At 43.0% G+C, this 19,189-nt stretch overlaps 1 protein-coding gene across 3 annotated transcripts; it reads left to right on the forward strand.

The window, feature by feature from the left end:
• Positions 1-2,690: 2,690 nt before the first annotated feature.
• On the forward strand, positions 2,691-18,880 carry LOC127005788 (isthmin-1-like). 3 transcript variants are annotated; one of them, XM_050874903.1, is made up of 9 exons: positions 2,691-2,839; positions 3,227-3,501; positions 12,701-13,352; positions 13,698-13,744; positions 13,940-14,378; positions 14,847-15,003; positions 15,605-15,724; positions 16,531-16,659; positions 17,005-18,880. In XM_050874903.1, the coding sequence occupies exons 2-9, from the start codon at positions 3,232-3,234 to the stop codon at positions 17,102-17,104; spliced, it is 1,914 nt and encodes a 637-aa protein (XP_050730860.1). In that variant the 5' UTR covers positions 2,691-2,839; positions 3,227-3,231; the 3' UTR covers positions 17,105-18,880. The 3 variants fall into 3 exon arrangements, with proteins under 3 accessions (XP_050730860.1, XP_050730850.1, XP_050730866.1); XM_050874893.1 differs by having other exon boundaries at positions 2,762-3,501; XM_050874909.1 differs by lacking the exons at positions 2,691-2,839; positions 3,227-3,501; positions 12,701-13,352; positions 13,698-13,744 and having other exon boundaries at positions 13,770-14,378.
• Positions 18,881-19,189: the final 309 nt, after the last annotated feature.

Consider the following 19,189-nt stretch of genomic DNA (forward strand, 5'->3'; position numbering starts at 1 on the left):
GTTTTATGCAGCAGTGGTCTCCGGTCTCCTGTCGGTGGAGTCTGGCGCAGAAACATCTCCATCATCAAATCAAGATAGACAAGAAAGTCAAGATTCTTGTAGAAATGCAAATGGTCAGGCGGGCTGAGTGGTAAGCCGGTAGCCAGGTCCTATTTTAAGAAATGTGCTCCAATTGTTTCCTCGCCGCCAATTAAGCCACTAGTCACTGGGTTATGCCATGTTTAATATGCAGTTGCTTATTCACAGCTATATTCAAGACAATTTTGGGATCAGATCATATCTAGAATGCATGAGTGACACGTTCTTGTGCACGTACTACATTTCAGAAGAAAAAAAATCCACTGAGAATTTCACTTCTCATTCATCATGCCTGGTTAATGAAAGGGGTAACTACATCCCGCCCAGGCACACAATCAGAGGCAAGATGCCGACAGGCGCCGCAGGCAAGAAAGGTATTTGCAGAGAGCGGCAAAGAACTGCGACCGAAGCTGCCACTCCACTGACGGTCCCTGAAACGAGAGAGGGCATCGGCCCACACGTGCTCCTCCGCTTGGCAGGTAAGTGGGGTTTGAGTTTGGCGGCCAGACCGAATATATATATCGGCTCCGATAGCGACAGCAGACGCTCGGACTTGGAGTTCCTTTGCCAAGAAGTGCAGTGGACTGCCACAGCACTGTCCATTGCGAACCAGATAGCCCTCCCTTGGAGGACCCTGTTCAACCTGATGTAGAAGAGGAGCACCATCAGTTCCTGACATCGATGTGTAGACATCTCTCCTTCTTTGACCAGCCGCCGAAGTCCTGCTCGGGAGGGGACCTAAAAAAATCTATATAAATGCTCAGACCATAAATAAAGGCCAGCGCATCACATACCAAAAGTGGTAATTCAATAAGTTAACAGAAATCTAAAGTGAGTAACTAAAATTTCGAGTTCGCACAAGGTAACCCAAAATATATGATCAAGCGAATTCAAGCGAGATACATTAATACACAAATTAATAATTAATAATAATTAATAATAGTTCAGTAGTGAATTGTAACAAAGAATTAATCGAAAAACTAATTTATTTACCTTTTTATTTTATCATTTATCTTGCTATTTTTTTAAATATATATTTAGACGAAGTGAGATACAAGGACCGAAAAGGTATTGAAAAAAATATATGTCCGATAATAAGATGTTTCCCATGACAAGGATAGTTAAGGCTAATGAAGAAGAAGAAGAAGAAGAAGAAGAAGAAGAAGAAGAAGAAGAAGAAGAAGAAGAAGAAGAAGAAGGAAAACACAGAGATAGGCAATGTTAGGTATAATAAGTTTTTAAGGTGCCTTGCAAATCCCTTGCAGATAGAGCTTTAAGAAGGTTAAAGGCACGCTCTAAGCTGCGCGTGGCCTCGGTGCTCATCTCCGTCACATTGGCCCTTGAGCTTGTGGAGGTAATTAAGTAACCCATTACCCGGAACACAGGATCAGTGTGACATCCGGGCTGCCACAGTTTACCTTCCCTAGGTTCTCCCAGGTATCCATTTATCGACCATCCAGAAAGGAAAGCTGAACAGCTGGGTGGGCTGCTCGCCGACTGACCGGTCTGGGATGCGAATCCAGACCCGCAGATTCGTAGCTAGGCTCGTTAACCACTGGACCACGGAGGCGCCGGCAAGACATAATAACTAAAGACTACCCGGGCACATAATATAATAGAATAAACGGGAAATTTTAATCATCCAAAGAGGCTTACGGGAGATTTACACGTATAGTACCTCAACAAAACGATTGACACAACACATAAAAAAGCAGGCTATGGTATACAGTGAAACACTTCAAACAAAAAGCACCAAAGCACAAATAAATTGAAGCCGTGTAGTAAAAAAAAAAAAAAAAAAAAAAAAGATCATGGAACGTTGACTGCTGGAGTGGCGGACGGACGGTCGGCGCCACTGGTCGAATCGGGCGTCTTCCCGGAAATGCAGGAGCTTCTGGGCGGTGCTGAAGAGGACATGGGTAAAGGAAGAGGCCCTGAGAAAGAGAAGAGGACATGGGTAAAGGAAGAGGCCCTGAGAAAGAGAAGAGGACATGGGTAAAGGAAGAGGGCCTAAGAAAGAGAAGAGGACATGGGAATAACAAGCGTACCGTGGCGGGGATGGACTCATGTTTATCCGCGCACTCCATCCCCGGGCATCACAAACACAAAAGCTAGATGAGGCCATACGACAAAGAAGTATAAAGGTTCAAGAACGCGCATACGAAGAGACAAAGTTCTATGATAACAGCCGACAACACAAGAGACGTAATTAAAACTACAGGGAAGAAAGGTGCGGAAGAAAAAAATCCCACTGGAGAGGGCAAACATAAAGAAAGTCAACTCGCGCGGCACAAGGGAGGAGGGGACGGGATGAAGACGCAAAGAGGTCTGCAGAGTACGAGATCAAAGGAAAACAAATATAAAAGTGATTAATCCTGCCTAGCCAATGACCACTCGCCGCTTTGATCTTCACCAACAAGTCTCCCCGTCATCATTCCGGTCCGCGCCGCCCTTGGCTCCCTCCCCTTGGCCGGCCGGGAGGAGGGCGGAGCTGGGGAGTCGGAGGGTGCGTGGAGGGTGAAGGAGGGTTGTGAGAGCCGGGGGCAGGGCCAAGGCAGGGCGCCGCTCCCACTCCCTCTCTCTCCCTACTAGAAAAGAGAGTTTGGCGGGTCCTTTAGTTCAGTTGGCGGCCTCTCGCTGCCGGGTGCTGGTGCCTCGTCATCAGCAGGACGCAGACACTCGCTTGGCACTGCGGAGGAGCACCAAGACGAGGATGTGATCGCTTACTATACTAATTTCTTATCCCATGAATGAGAAGAAGGTACTGCATAACTACGCCTATCTAAGATGACAACGTCTAATAGCGTATTCTTTTAAAATATATGCAAGCGAAATGAAATCGTGACATTGTGAATTTCATACTTTCAACAATAACCAAACTAATTTACATAATGTAGTCATACGAGGATTCTTTCAGCGCCAAAACTTTAATTAATAGAAAACCAAATCATTATACAGTTACGCGATTTCAGCTTATATTCCTCAACAGTGAATTTCTAAGACTTCCGTACTTCAAACTCAGCAGGCAGAACACAACTGTACCACGAGCGTTAGTAATCAAAGAATGGTAATGAATCTGATACTTTACTTGCCGTGTGCTTGGAAGGTCAACACCAAACAGGAGTAGGGATGTCTTCCCCGCGACCAGGTGTCATGGGACGGCAGGTAAACGCAACAGTGAAGGGTGAGCTCCTGTCCACGCTGGTGCTCCTGCTACTCGTCCCCATAGCGGTGCCAGAAGCTACACATCACCATAGCACCGACCTCATATGCCACCGCCGTCCCAGTCGTGAGAGACACCCGGCCAACCCTTCATCCGCCGCCCAGCCTCCCGTCCTTAGCAACGTTACCGCCCACCGCCGCCCCGACACCCTCCATGGGCACCTCCCACTCGTCCAAGTCTTGTCCAGCGGCACTTTGGAGGTGAGTATTCGGCAGAGGAAAGCAAGAATCGTTGTTTTGAGTAGTTACAGGTTAAAAGATGAGAGAGAGAGAGAGAGAGAGAGATTACTGGAGAGTATGAATATATTTGAAAGGTAAAAGGGCAATTAGATGGAGAGATAATAACTGTGATAAGAAGATCTCTCTCTCTCTCTCTCTCTCTCTCTCACACACACACACACACACACTCAAACACACACCACAAATACACTCTATTCATACCAGACAATTTGTAGTTTACTATCTATAATATGTTAGATTCAGGTGACTTTGAGGCTTGTTGATAATACTCGGAAATCGAGGATACAAAATTAATCATTGGGAACTAAACGGTAAAGGTATACTGTTTCCCATTATATACTTTTGAGTAAATACCATTGTCTAATACATAAATTTCAAACTGGATGTAATGAAATACGTCTACCTCTTGTTTGCGTGACTGTAATAGTAGAGCACACTGACTCTGCCACAAATAACAAAGGAAGAAAGATCTGCGGTCGGTCACGTGATAAACAAACTACTCGTACACAAGCAAGACGGTACAAGAATTCCTCGTTTTGATTTGGCCAGACTCTCGATTCCCGCCTTACCCAAGCAAGAGGGTGCTGCACTGATTCGTTTTGACTTGCAAGGAATAGATTCAGCTTTCGTTTCTTTTCCTTTTTTTGTTACTGAAGAAAAAGACCGAATGCTTTTTAAAATAACTGGACGGTGGTTAGGTATATATTTTTTCATCTACGCAACACAGGATGAAGTAACAAAAGCAGCGGTAGACATTATGACTATATAATCTTGTAATGAAAATGTATCCTATTTTCGTGCTCGCTCTTAAAACATCCAGGGAGGAGGACCGATACTCAGGAATATTATAAAACTTCTCCCTATATTCTCAAACCTTTCGGACCTCATACACCCAGAGTGGATAAAACATTCAAAGAGGTTGTGTTAGCATCTCCCTGGGTAGTTCTATGTGCCTTGGGATAGTGTGACACGGCTTCTGCACCATGAACATGAAGGAAAAAACACTCACGAGAACCCGGCTAATCTCCATTGTGGCCTTTGGAAATCTTTGTTGTGAGATCCGAAAAAGGTCTGAGAAAACCTTAGTAACAGACACGGAGGAGAGTATAAAGCAAAGGGGTGGGACGCAACACCTTTCCCTACCATTCAAGCACCTTAAAAATATTGGAAGAGAAAGGAAAGGAAAAGAAAGAAAGGGAAATTTAATGACAGGAAAAGACAGGATAAGGAAAGGAAAGGAACGGAAAATGAAAATGAAAAGGAAAGGAAAAGATGAGAAAGGGAAAGAAAAGGAAAGGAAAGGAAAAGAAAGAGAAGGTAAACGAAAGAGAAGGTAAACGAAAGAGATGATAAAAAGAGAAGAGAAGGGAAGGGGATGAATCAAGATCTATATTAATGTATCCCAGGTAGTAGGCTATATGAGAGAGAGAGAGAGATCCCACGGACGAATTTCTTAATAACGTGAATGAGATAGATAGGAGAGCCCACTACCGCCGCTGCCGCCTCGCCAACTTCTTTCCGGTGGTGACCCGCGGAGGTTAATGAGGCAGAAAGGTCATTACGTGGTCTGCTAGTGAGCGGCATTAAGGTAGTTAGAGTGTCATTTGTTGCTCTGCTTATCTTAACTACCGTGGACCACCCCCTCCCTCCCCCTATCCCTCCTGTCTGTATGTCTGTCTGTCTCTCTCTCCCGCGTGACTGAATCATGAAACACTTTTTTTTTTTTTTTTTTTTTTACACGCTACACTTAAGCAAAATAAAGTCTTTCACTCTCTTACGACCTTTCTCTGTGGCTGTCTATGTATCTGTCTCTGTCTGTCTGTCTGTCTGTCTGTCTGTCTCTCTCTCTCTCTCTCTCTCTCTCTCTCTCTCTCTCTCTCTCTCTCTCTCTCTCTCTCTCTCTCTCTCTCTCTCTCTCTCTCTCTCTCTCTCTCTCTCTCTCTCTCTCTTTATCACTCTCTCTGTCTCTCCCCTTTCCCTATTTTTTTCTCTCCCTCTCATATAACTTACTACCTGGGATACACTAATATAGATCTTGATTCATCCCCTTCCCTTCTCTTTTTTTTCCTTCGCTTTCGTTTACCTTCTCTTTCGTTTATCTTTTCTTTCCTTTCCTTTCCTTTCCTTTTCTTTCCCTTTCCCATCCTCTCCTTTTCCTTTTCCTTTTCCGTTCCTTTCCTTTCCTTTCCTTATCCTGTCCTTAAATTCCCCTTCCTTTCTTTTCCTTTCCTTTTTCTTCCAATATTTTCTTTCCCTTACTCTGTCATTCCTTCCCCTTCCTTTGCTTTCCCTTTCCTTCCCTTCCCCTTCCCTTCCTTTCCTCTCTATTCCTTCCCTTTCTCTCTCTTTCCATCTTTTTCCTTTCTTCTCACATCCATTTTCTGCCTCTCCCTTTCACACACACACACACACACACACACACACACACACACTAAGCCATTCAGGCCTTGACGTCCGCGGGTTTTCATCTTCATCATTAATCTTCGTAGAGCAGCACAGGAGAGGGAGGGTGGTTATACGTATTTAGGGGGCGGCCGCGTATACTTATTTCTTTGGCCCAACGTCACACCTCCAAGCTCGAGTCAGGTTAACACTATACCACCATAATTATCCTCTTTTTTTAATTTTTCCTCCTTTACCCACCCACCCTTCTACTCTCTTTCCCTTCCCCTCCTTTTTCTCTTCTTTCCTCCTTCTTTCCCTTCTCCACCACCTCCTCCTTCCTTCTTTCCCTCATCTTTCCACTTCTTCCCTCCCCTTCCTCCCTTCTTTCCCTTCTCCATCTTCCCTTCATTCCCTCTTTCTTTCCTTCCTTCCCTCTCCTCATTTTCTCATTCTTTTCCTCCCTGTCCTCTTTCCATCCTCGTTTTTTGCTCTCCCTCCTCCATTCCCTTTCCCTCCTCCACCTCTTCCTTCTCTCCTTTCCTCCACTACCTCCTCCTTTCCCTTCCCCTCTCCCATCTCCTTCCTCCTGCGTTCCCTCCCCCACCTCCTTCTCTACTTCTTTTCTTCCCCTTCCTCCTCCTTCCCTCCTTTCCTCTCCTTCTCCTAGCTCCCCCTCCTCCTACTCCTTTCCCTTCCTCTCCCCTCTTTCCCCTCCACTCTCCCTCCCTCCCTCCTCACCTCTAGCGGCTTTGATGCGCTTGGAAGTAATGGAGGGAAAAGAGAAAGAGGAGGAAAAAAATGGAGGAAAAAAATAAAGCAGGAACTTTCTCTCCCTCCCGCGATAAGGCTTAATGTGTGAAAGTAAAAAAGAAAAAGAGTGGTGGTTGCATGTCTTTTGCGAGAGAGAGAGAGAGAGAGAGAGAGAGAGAGAGAGAGAGAGAGAGAGAGAGAGAGAGAGAGAGAGAGAGAGAGAGAGAGAGAGAGAGAGAGAGAGAGAGAGAGAGAGAGAGAGTGAGATTCAAACGTACGTAACTGATATTCCTACATATACATCCTCCCGAAATTGGCCTATCTTTCGGCCATTCCTCTGAACTCTTTTACAGGAGCAGCAAGTAGCGGGCTTATTTTTCATTATTGTTTCCCATCTTTTTTTCCTTGAGCTGTTTTCTATGCTGTAAAAAAAAAAATACATACACTTACATGCACACTTACACACATGCATACACGTATTCAAACATACTAACAGACATGCAGACCGATGAACAAAGACATATTAATACAAGAAAAAAAGCCTAGCCATGAGACAAATAAACAGACAAGCACAGCAGAAATATAGCGAGAAAGTCATTCCTACAACTGTTTCTTTTACATAACCTTGCAAAATTCTAAACAGGCTGAAGGTTCAAGGGTCAATGCGACGGAGATGAGCACGGAGGCCACGCGCGGCTAGCTATATTGCATGCCTCCATAGGGTTAGCAATTACTCAAGGCACTTAGCGTCATCATCATTATATTCTAACATCAATATTTACCGCAGCGGACGTTCGATCGACGGACGGCATCAACAAATGGGATACACGCCTAAGCGGATGGATGAGAGGCGGGTGAGATGAGTGAATGTGTATATATCGTCACCTTCATAAACAAAGCGAACTCATTTTATCACTTTACCACCATAATTATCCTCTTTTTGTCTTATTTTTCCTCCCTATCACACCCACCATTTTTTTCTACTTTTAGGGAATCGTTGAAAAAAAACTGTCTCATTTTCATAATTTCCATATCACAGGAATATCATAAACAAAGCGAACTCATTTTATCGCTATACCACCATAATTATCCTCTTTTATTCTTATTTTTCCTCCCTATCACACCCATTTTTTTTTTTTTTTTACTTTTCGGGGAATCGTTGAAAAAAACTGTCTCATTTTCACAATTTCCATATCACAGGAATATCATAAACAAAGCGAACTCATTTTATCGCTATACCACCATAATTATCCTCTTTTATTCTTATTTTTCCTCCCTATCACACCCATCTTTTTTTTTTTTTTACTTTTCGGGGAATCGTTGAAAAAAAAACTGTCTCATTTTCATAATTTCCATATCACAGGAATATCATAAACAAAGCGAACTCATTTTATCGCTATACCACCATAATTATCCTCTTTTATTCTTATTTTTCCTTCCTATCACACCCATCTTCTTTTTATTTTACTTTTCGGGGAATCGTTGAGAAAAACCTGTCTCATTTTCATAATTTCCATATCACAGGTGGAGAGGTTTAGGTGAATTTTAAGATATTACACAAGTCCGTATTCTCAGACGCTTTCGGCTCTCAGAAGAAATATTTACAAAAGCCACAAAGAAGATTCGTCGGGTTCTCCGAAATCTTTTTTTACGTTCACGGTGCAGAAGCCTTGTCAAACTATCACTAGGCTCATAAAACCCCTCATGGAAATACCCGCAACCTCTACGAAAGCCTTACCAATTGTCGATGTGTTAGCCCGAAATGTTTAAGAACCCTAGAAAGGAAGTGGGTAGGTCGAGTGTGGATAGTGACTCCTCCGCCCTTGAGGATATCAGTTAATCTTAATTTCTTCGTCTTCGTTTTCAGGGGTTGTGAGTATATAGTGACTCCCCCCTTGAGGATATCAGTTAACCTTCTTCGTCTTTGTTTTCAGGGGTTGTGAGTATGTGGAAGAAGTGGAGTGGAATGGAGTGGAGTGCAGGGAATGTGATGGAAAGGGTGGGTGGAAAGGTAGGTGGTGAGAAGGTAGGGACGAAAGTGGATAGGAAGAGAGAAAAGGGTGCATGCGCCATATATGAAAAATAGATGGAGACAAAATTCTGAAAATCGGCGAATAATGACGCAGAGAATTAGATGACGAAGGTGACGTTGAAGCACTGTAGGTTGAGGAGGGAGGGGGGGGCACTGTGTGTGGGGGGTTGAAGACTTCTCGATGATCCGCATTCTCCACAATTTCATCCCAGGTAGCTTATTCGATTCCTTTGTCGAGAGAGACGCGCCAACGATGGTTCAATCTAGAGTCACTCGAGGTTGAAATTCAGGGTTTAAGACTTTTCTCCTTTTCTTCCTAATCTTTTACGAAAATATGATGTCCTGTAGACGAACTTCACTCAGGATAAAATTACTGTTACTTCTATTACTACTACTACTACTACTACTACTACTACTACTTCAACTACTACTACTGCTGCTATGGTATGCTAGGTACAAAAGAAGGGCGTTTATTAAGTATTAAGCTTGTCCCCCATTTTCTATCTGTATGTATGTTTGTATGTATCTCTCTCTCTCTTAGCCGTCTGTCTGGGTGGCGAGAAGAAACACAAACGTCTCACCAGCCTCTTGACGGTACATTAATGCATGTGAAAGATTGCCTACGTTTACTCACCGCCCAGACACAGCAAGACGAGCCGCCACTACATGTCTGGGAACTGCTCTCGAAAACATGACCAAATACAGTTACAGTTACGAAATGGGAAAAAAAGTAATCTCCGTTAAAAAAAGATGAAAAATATGCAAGACCCTAAATAACAAGCACCACTACCCTTCGCTATCTGGGAACGGCTTTCGAATACAAGACCAAATGCGGATACAGTTACGAAACAAAGAAAAAGTATTCTCTCCATATGAAAAAAACAATGAAAAATTTGAACCCCCCTAAAAAATTACAAGCAAATATTGACCTTTCTGTTTTGTTCTTCTTCAGGAGGAAACTAAAATAACTTAAAAAAAAACGGAAGATCTAAAATAAAGAAAGAAAAAGTTCAGCATACCCATAGAAAAAAAAAAAAAAATAACTAGAGAATAGCGAAAAATGTAACAGAATTAGTGGACAAAGGAGCAGTCAATGAGAGGTTAGAATATTCAGGTGTTTACTTATTAAGTGATACAAAGCCATATACACGTCGATCCTTCCTTCACCTCCACGAAAAAGCCTCCTCACACTTACTCTTCACCTCCCGGCTCGCATCAACACTCGGATCCATTTTTCTCTCTCTCGAGGCAAACATCCTCTGAGGCCAAGGAGTTTAATGATGTTTATGGAAGTGAGAGAGAGAAAAATGGGGGAATATAAATCTGCGCCTCTGAAATGACATGTGTGTAAGTATCTGTAGACATTCTAAAAAAAAAAAAAAAACACCAATGCAGTCTTATGATGTCCGAGTGAAAAAAAGAAAACTAAAAACTAGACAAAATGATGAATGAAATAATAAATAACCCTCAGAAATGACATGCGCATGCTTAAAAGAACTTATCGATATTCTAAAATAAATAAATAAAACCATCACAGTCTTACGATAACAGAGTCAAAAATTAGATAACACTGCAAAAAATAAACAAAATAATGAATGAAAAATAACTAACCCTTTGAAATGACATGTGTAAACTTGAAATTACTTAAAGATATTCTAAAAAAGAAAAAGCATTACAGCCTTACGATATCCGAGTGAAAAAAAAGAAAACTGCGCAATGAAATAAACAAAATAATGAATGAAAAGTAAATAAATGACATGTCTATGTTTAAAATTACTTATCGACATTAAATAAAAAAAAAACCTGAAGCCTGGCAATATGAGCGAAAAAATAAATAAATAAATATAAGCGAGACAAAATAATAAATGAAGAAATAACTAACGCCCCCAAATCCCCCGGTGGCAGGGCTGTCCTTTTGAGGGAACATTTAAGTCGGTGGTGAAAAATGTGGCCGATCAGAGAACCTTTATCCCGCAGCGGTGATGGATGGATGTTCGGGGCGACACTATCTCGGCCCAGACACCCCCGCCACCCCCCTACCCCCCAGTTAAACCCCACCCTTACCCCCAGTTACCCCCATCCCCTTCCCCCAAGTTAAACCTCTCCCTACCCCGCATCCACTCTCCTTCCCCCAGACAGCCCCAGTCCCCCTCTTCCATCCAGCTAGGTCCCTCCCCCTTCCCCTTCAGTAAGCTCCCTCCACCGTCCCCTTCCCTTTCCCCCAGACATCCCCCTTTCCCCCAGCTACCCTCTCCCCTCTTTCCCCTAGCTACTCCCACACCCTCCCTTCTCCCCATTCCCCAGTTACCCCCTCCCCTCTCTTCCCCAAGACACCCTCATCTCCCGTCCCTTTTCCCCCCGCTAGCACCTCCTCCCTTCCCTCAGCTACCCTCTTTCCCCATCTCCCCAGCTACTCCTTTTTCCCTTCTCCCCTTAGCTAGCCCCGCTCCCCTCTCCCTCGACAGCAAACTCGTCAGATCTCTCTTTCAGAAGCCCCAATTATATGCTACATTTTACTATATACATTCTCATTAAACTTGGGCGTCGAAATCAGTATACTAAGCAGTCCGTATTAATAATTGCTTTGGCACATCTATCGCCATTGGTAGCTACGGAAATGAGCACTGTGGCAACGCGTATAGGTAATGGCGTATGCTTACAAATTTACCTTAATCCTTGTTGGCATTGACGAGTTTGTTTACGATATTGTTTGTTCTTTTTTATTTACTTATTTATTCGTTGGGGAGAGACGTGCGACTGAGTGAAGGGCGAGAGAGTCAGTGAAGGAAAAAGAGGAAGGGAAGGATACAGCGCCGAAGCCAGTGTGAATCCGAACTCGTCTTTCATCGCGGATCATCACTCAGGAGGAAAAACGAAATCTCTCTCCTCCTACCTATCCATCCCTCCATCCATCCTCCTCCCCTCCTCCTCCCCCTCCTCTTCTTCTTCTTGTGTCCCGCGTCAATCCGTCGGTCTATTTGGATTTCACGATTTTCTTTTCTTTATCCCGTCGCTGCCGCCGCTGAGGCTCCTGTCTCGGCGTCTGAGCGGGCGGTCTTCTAGTATAGGTCTGCTCAAGGCTTGTTTGGTCTAGCATGGACTTGTTTATGTTAAGACGGTCTTCTGCAGCAACCCGCCTTGAATTGTTTTGCACTGGTTTATATCAGTTTTTTTTTATATATATATATTTTTTTTTTCATTTTCTTTCGTTCTATCGCGTATGTGGGGTCTGTGTGTGTGTGTGTGTGTGTGTGTGTGTGTGTGTGTGTGTGTCATTTACCAACGATCTAATCACGTGCTGGACTCGCGATTGCCAGCCAGTACCCTCCTTGTTTTGAGCCTGCAAGCGGTTACATTTTCACTGATCTTTGAGTACGACTGGAACCTCACATCATCCCCCCCCCATACCCACACCCATCTACGGGAGGCAGGACACAGCCCCCGACTTAAGCCTGGTAGTACCTATTCACTGCTGGGTGGACAGGGGGCACATATTGATTTAAGAGACTGCCCATCCGTCTATATTTCACCCGGGAATCGAACGTGGGACCTCTCGGTTGTGAAGCGAGCGCGCCAACCATTGTGTGCTTGTATGTTTATTTAATTATTCTTTTTTTTTAGTGTGTGTGGGCGTGTGTGAGTGAATGAGTGAGTGAGTGAGTGAGTGAGTAAATGAGAGAGAGAGAGAGAGAGAGAGAGAGAATAAAAAAAAATCCAATAAACAGTTTAGAAGCCCCCCAAACACTGGCGGCGCCCGAACCACAGCCAAGGACCAAATGGGGCCACGGCATCATCCTCTTTGACGCACGGCACTGAGCAACATCGTCACGCCGACCGACCGCCCGCTTGTAACACCCGCTCCCACCCATTACTCTCTCTCTCTCTCTCTCTCTCTCTCTCTCTCTCTCTCTCTCAGCAAATGCGTATTCTCTCCTATTTATAACGAAAAATAATATACACAATCAAAATAGCCTTCCCCACTCTCTCTGTCAGGTACCGCCAACCCAACGACGCAGAAGTTCGCCCTCAGGAGACAGAGCACTTCGAAGAAACAAAAGACGCTCAGATGCTTTGCCCTCTCCCGGGAACACAAGACTGGCCAAGTCGAGGAAGAGGAAAAAGCGAAGGCAGAACAAAAAGAAGAAAGAGCGGCTGAGAAATCTACGGCGAAGTGGCAGAAAATTTAGAAAACGAAGACGGCGAATGAAGTTAGGCGGGAAAAGCATCAATCACTCTGCTTCAACCGCCTCCGCCTCCCCGTCACTGGATAGAAGGCCTTTTCACCTCACCAGGGACCCGCACACTCACGGACATCCCTTCCCAGCGTCACCATCCACCCATAACGCCCATTTGGTGAAGCTACTAACGGGCGGAAACCAAAACTTTCTTAAACCCCGTTCCGATTCTTCCAAAGATTCCACCGATGAAGAAGAAGCTCCGCGGCGTCTCAGTGAACACCCGCACACCAAAAAGCTCATCTTCCTGCCTCTCAAGATCGTGAGCGGCGGGAATATGGAGTGGCTGCCGTACAATCCAGACATCCGGGTTAGCATCCAAGTGACTGGCGGCCACCATTATGACCACACCGATGATGCTACTGCTACGACGCGTCCGCCAAGCTCCGAAGACTCCAAGGAAGACCAAGGTAAGTGAAGCTGCTGATCGTCTTTTTTCGGCAATGGAAAGATGCAGACCACAGTAGGCTACGTATAAACAAGCAAACTCAAACCACTAATGTCCGCTAAATTTTCTTCCAAGGATTCTTTCTTATATAGGATTTGAGTTAGTCGGGAGGTCTTTTATGTACTTTTTCCAAACTTTCACACATTTGTTTATTTTGCATATCCAGTAATTTCATAGAATCTTGTCGGAAACTAATTTATCATCTTTTGCGGACATTTTTAAACGTCATCTTGCATAAACACGTATATAGTCATCGCTTCTTACATATCGGTGTTAATTTACGTGCACATATTTTGTTCTCCGACAGGTACGCAAAAAAAGACTGAAGTGACAACCAAGGCCGGCAACACACACGTGAGTGCACGATAGAACGTTTGTGCGAAATATAAACTGTACTTCTGAAGGGTAAAAATATTATCACATGTTGACAATGAGGTTCCTATTTCTCTCTCCACCGCTATTTATCTATCCATCTATCTATCTATCAACCTATCTAATGATCTCGTATTGTTGTTCTCCTCATCACTCAGAGTGCCACCATATTTGCAGAGTTCGCAGGTTGATGGGATGAACGACAAACTCATCATAACCCTCAGCAAAACAAACGGCCCTAGTGAAGAGAACACCTTCGACAAGAAAGCTGCTGTTGGTGGCAAGAAGAGAGAGAAGACGAGTCACGCGAACAAGCCGGCGATACACAGGGACGGTGCCACGAGCGGAAAGGTGAAGGAGGAAGTGGCGCACGACGACAAACTTGGGAAGAGAGAAAGTCCGAAGAGCGACAGCGCGGTGAGCAAGAGTACCAAGAGAAGCAAGGCAGAAGCGAGCGTGTCCAAAGAGCCGAACAAGCTGAACGGCGAGCACAGGGGAAACGGAAGGCAGCGTGCAAGAAGCTCAACGGACATGGTGGTGGAACTGGCGGACGCTCTCGAGTCTATCCTCAGAAGTGGCGACGAAAAGCCCACCGGACGCCCTGCTGCTGGCGCCGGTGAGTCAAGCCACAACGAACGCCAGACAACTCATATTTTGCAGTGGTTGGAGTACCGAAAATCAATCAATGAGCACAATGCAGAATTTATTTCCACTGCATAGGTGACGTTCTTTTAACTAAAACTAGCAAATGAAGTAGAGAAATGACAGATGAGGTCAATAAGTGAGTTATTTAAGGGCATCACATAACGAACGTGGTACTTCAACGTATTTGGTCAAACAGAAGCATCAAAACCTCATGCAAAGTCGGCAGATTTGCTGGTATTTTTTTGCAAATGTTTATGAAGCCTGCCATCCAGGAAAACAAAATAATCTCATACTTAACATATCCGTCATTTTGTCAGGACGTTTTTCGTAACATCCAAGAATCCCTTAAAATTTCGGCACTGAATTCTTTTGTATAGTACTAACATAAGATGAGTTGTGGGCATTAGCAACAACTAAGATCTAAACTTCCTTGCTCCAGACCGTGACGCGTGTGACTCCTGGGCCTCGTGCCGGGTGGAGAAGGCGCTGCAGGGTCTGGCCAAGCTCCCCACCCTGCCCTCGTGCCCGTGTGTGTACCCGGCCGAGCTGCCCTACCAGCCTCGCATTTACGATGCCGCCCATGACACCTCCTTTAAGTACGTGTTAGGTTATCAATGACCCCATTTTTTTTTTTTTTTTTTTTTTTTAGAGAGAGAGAGAGAGATCCAAACAGTTTCAGGCACAACTAAGGTGTATTATTGGTGTTGCTTATTTCTATGAACGGTAAACAATGAAAACGAAGAGGAATGAGAGTTCACCACTTCTAAGAGCAGATTTTACCTTGTAGTCGTAAAATCTTTGCAATCTTAAAAGCTAAATGATAAAAAAAACTTCCATAGCGCAACCTTTGTACAACACATTTGTCATTACTCTTTCGGTGGGTTAATGTGAGCGGAGGGAGAGGATGGACGTGTTTTTTCATGTTATTTGTTATTACTTATTTATTATTATCACTGGCACTCCTTTAGGCGGTGTCACGGGCAAAATTGAGCCTCGGGTCAGTCAGTTGAGCGGGTCAGGTGGGTGAGCGGGCAATGAGAAGGGAGAGCGTCGATTTGCTTTTTCGTTATTATTTATGTTATCATCATTGTCACTCGTCTTCAGGTGGGTCAGTGTGAGCCGCGAGAGGGAGAGGATCGACGTGTTATTATTTATTTGTTACTTATTATTGCTATTATTATCGTCACTCGTCTTCAGGTGGGTCAGTGTGAGCCGCGAGAGGGAGAGGATCGACGTTTACCACCGCGGGGCCGAGCACTGCATCCGCTCCCACGTGACGGCCGCCTCCCTCGCCTCGCAAACGTGCTGCTACGACGGGTAGGTGTTGTAGTGGCTGTGTTCTGCCGTACATTTATTTGATTTATATTATGTAACCACTGGCAAATATGTGTGTTTGCTTCGAAAGGCGTACAACTATTTTTTTTTCTTTCAATATAAGGCCACCAGTATAAGACTCGTATTGCAGTTTTTTTTTATTACCTCTATCTGCCATGAAGAAATCAAAAGAACTAGATATAGGTAGCAGGCGTATAATATGAGTTCTTGAGGTAGGGGTAAGGTAAAGCTGGGGGCACACACTATAGCTGCGCGTGGCTTCGGTGCTCATCTCCGTCGCATTGGCCCTTGAGACGCTCGGCAATGGCCAAAATCGTTGAACTAACAAGTAAAGGATTTCCATTCATAAAACGGTACAAACTTTCACGCAAATGTAAGGATGGTTAATGATGTAAAATGCACCTTTCCATGCAATCATATTACATTCGCTCAATTGTTGCCACATTTATATAGTGAGCAAAACAAAACTTATTTAACTTTATTTTTTTTAGCACTTGTCCCCTATCATTGTATCTTTTTAGTTTCCTGATGCTACTTCCACATGTATCCTTAGTTGTATAATCACACTCTTTACTGCCTGGGGGTTGGGATGGCATGTCCTCCCTTCTCCTTTGTTGTTTACTTGCAACAATAAACTATCAATCATTCTTGTCGGTTAGATGTCAGTAATGCCAAAGTTCAAGAAAAAAAAAAAAACTTAAAGAGAAGGAAAAACTCTGCCAGAGTGACAATAGCCAAGTGTGGGATGCTTCTGGGCGTTCATGACATATTTTTACTCACTACAACAGGGAGAGAAGATTGCTTACCCGAGGCAGTGGAGCGGGAAGCCCGGCCCTGGTGAGTCCTCAGGTCAACCTTGCTCTACACTGGCAGGTGGACATCCTCCCCTGGCTTGCCTGTAAGGGAAACTTTCTCAGGTGAGGACTTCATTCACTGCTCATACCTGCATGATATATGACTAAATCAAGGCCTTTATTTTATTTTAGTTTTAGCACTTGTTCCCTGCCATTGTATCTTTTTAGTTTCCTGATGCTACTTCCACATATATCATTAGTTGTATAATCACACCCTGTACTGCCTGGGGGTTGGGATGGCATGCTCCTCCCTTCTCCTTTGTTGTTTACTTGCAACACTAAACTATCAATCAATTAATCAATATTTTGTGCTTTAAAAGAAAGAAAGTAGAATAGTGTGGCATGCATGCAACATCTAAGCAACAAATATTTAGTAAAAAAAAATTATACTAATTCCCTTACTTACAGGTACCAAGCTGTGAGAAAACCAGACAATGGGTTAGAATGTCCCAACAACCCTGACAGCATCAAGTACCAGCAACAGGTGTACATGGCTACTGACTACTGAAGGACATTAAAAATTCTACTGCCATTGATCGACACTGTACCTAATGCTATGACCCAGCAATGGATTCTTTTTAGTGGCTCTTCTTCAGGTGATAGGTCTGCAAATAATGTGTAAATAGTATTAGTGTTAGAGAAGTTTTAGCTATTCTATTAAGTGTGTAATATGGGTAAAAAATGCATTTATACCATGTAGATGAGTGTGTATGTGTGTGTGTGTGTGTGTGTGCTTAATTGTGTTCTAACTAATTTGAGTGATGCTTTCATTGTCCTGTCTTTCAAGGTTGTTCATTCACTCTTAATAAGTCTATGTATGCTTTTGGAACATGAGTGTTAGGAGAAGCATTCCATCTTTATTGCAGTTACTTTAAGTTTTGTACTATCATGATGTTAACTCCAGTTCATATATTCCTATTTTTTCCTTATCACACATTTACTTATCATAGACATGTATTTTTCCTTCTCTTCCCAAAGTCATTACATAATCTTTTAGTCCTTCTACATAGCTAGCATTCCTAAAGTTGGTACCCATCATGTGGCAGCCCTTGGTGTGTCTTCACTCTTTCCTCTCTTCTTAAATGGTGGTTTCCATTTTACAGATACATGTTGTATACATTTACATTTATTCAACTTATATAAAATTATCATAACTTTACATGCAAAAGTTACCAATCAGCACTGTTTGCAATTATAGTTGATTCACTGTTGATAATCAGGTGGTCGATCGTTTAGATTTTGCAAAATTATACTACATGACATTTTTCAGTCAAAAACTTAATTTTTAACTTCTTAGGCATTCATATATATCTTCTGGCTCTAGCACTGTCACTTCTATCAATCAGTCATACATGTATAAGAAACAACTGGTGCTAACACTGACTAATTGAACTCTTGATAGTTACTTTTCTTCCAGCAGGTGTTTTACCTTTGGTCCTTATTCCTCTTCCTCTTTGAATTAACCCTAAGTCCGACTTGATGACTGTTTTATTTCAGTTACTAATACCTACCCATTCTCTTTTCTTGCAATGCTTGTACTGCTTGCCACAGCAGCTTAAATTATTTGTGCATAATTTTTCACTATATGGCAATGGAATAGTGAGATGTATAAAGAGAGGAAGCAATAAAGCTGGGAAGATTTGAAGTCAGAAGGAGGAGAAAGATGAAACAAATAACAATTCATATTACTGTATGCAAATCATATTCATAGCTGTGGAATAAGTTTAGAGGTTTAGGATCCAAGGAGGTGAATTGAAGCTCATTAGGCATGTCCGTGGCATGAAAGAATCAGTGGTGAGATAATTAATATGTTCATGGGGGTTTGGACATGTCACTTATTTATTGAATGTAAAAATGTGATATTGTGGCATGTTGGAGGTTGCCAAATGCAACATCTCAAAATGTTCTCCTCGCACAGTAATCAAGGAAAAGTGATATCACAATCAGTTAGATGCACTGGGCATATCATTGTTTGCTGTACTCGCCGGAGTTTTCTCTAATCACTGTGGCTATCGGCACTCCTAACATATTCCAATCCATAAAGTAAAGGCCCACTTCTGTGCTTATCACTGCACTTGAGGCTGTTGTTCCTGGTAAAGTTATGAGGGATGCATCAGATTCAGCCCATTTCCAAATGGTATGATTTTAAAGGTGCATGAAAAAAATAGTGATGTTAGAATATGTACAGACTGATTGGATACATAACTGTAACGTTTATACTTAACTTCATTTAATATAATATAGTATAATACAATAAAACTATGTAATATAACATTGAACTTCATCATGTCATTTCGTTTCTCCTTTCTATGATGTGTTAGCAGTATTTTTAATAATTAGATTGCAAAAATATTACAACTATTTTCACAGGCAGAATACCATGTCATGCTTGTCTTAAAAATATCTTATTGTGACAAACTTGAGTGAATCGTTTGGTTTCATCTTCACAGGCCTAGTCCTCATCTCCTTCTTCTTACAGAAGTTATGGAATGGATCACCGTATAGTTATACTCCTTCCACACAATAAAAGTATGATTTGTCGTTGCTGCACGGAAGGGTGTGCATGAAAAATCTTAATGGATAAAAATGAAAC

The sequence above is a fragment of the Eriocheir sinensis genome, chromosome 3 (genome assembly GCF_024679095.1).
Source record: "Eriocheir sinensis breed Jianghai 21 chromosome 3, ASM2467909v1, whole genome shotgun sequence".
Classification (NCBI taxonomy): domain Eukaryota; kingdom Metazoa; phylum Arthropoda; class Malacostraca; order Decapoda; family Varunidae; genus Eriocheir; species Eriocheir sinensis.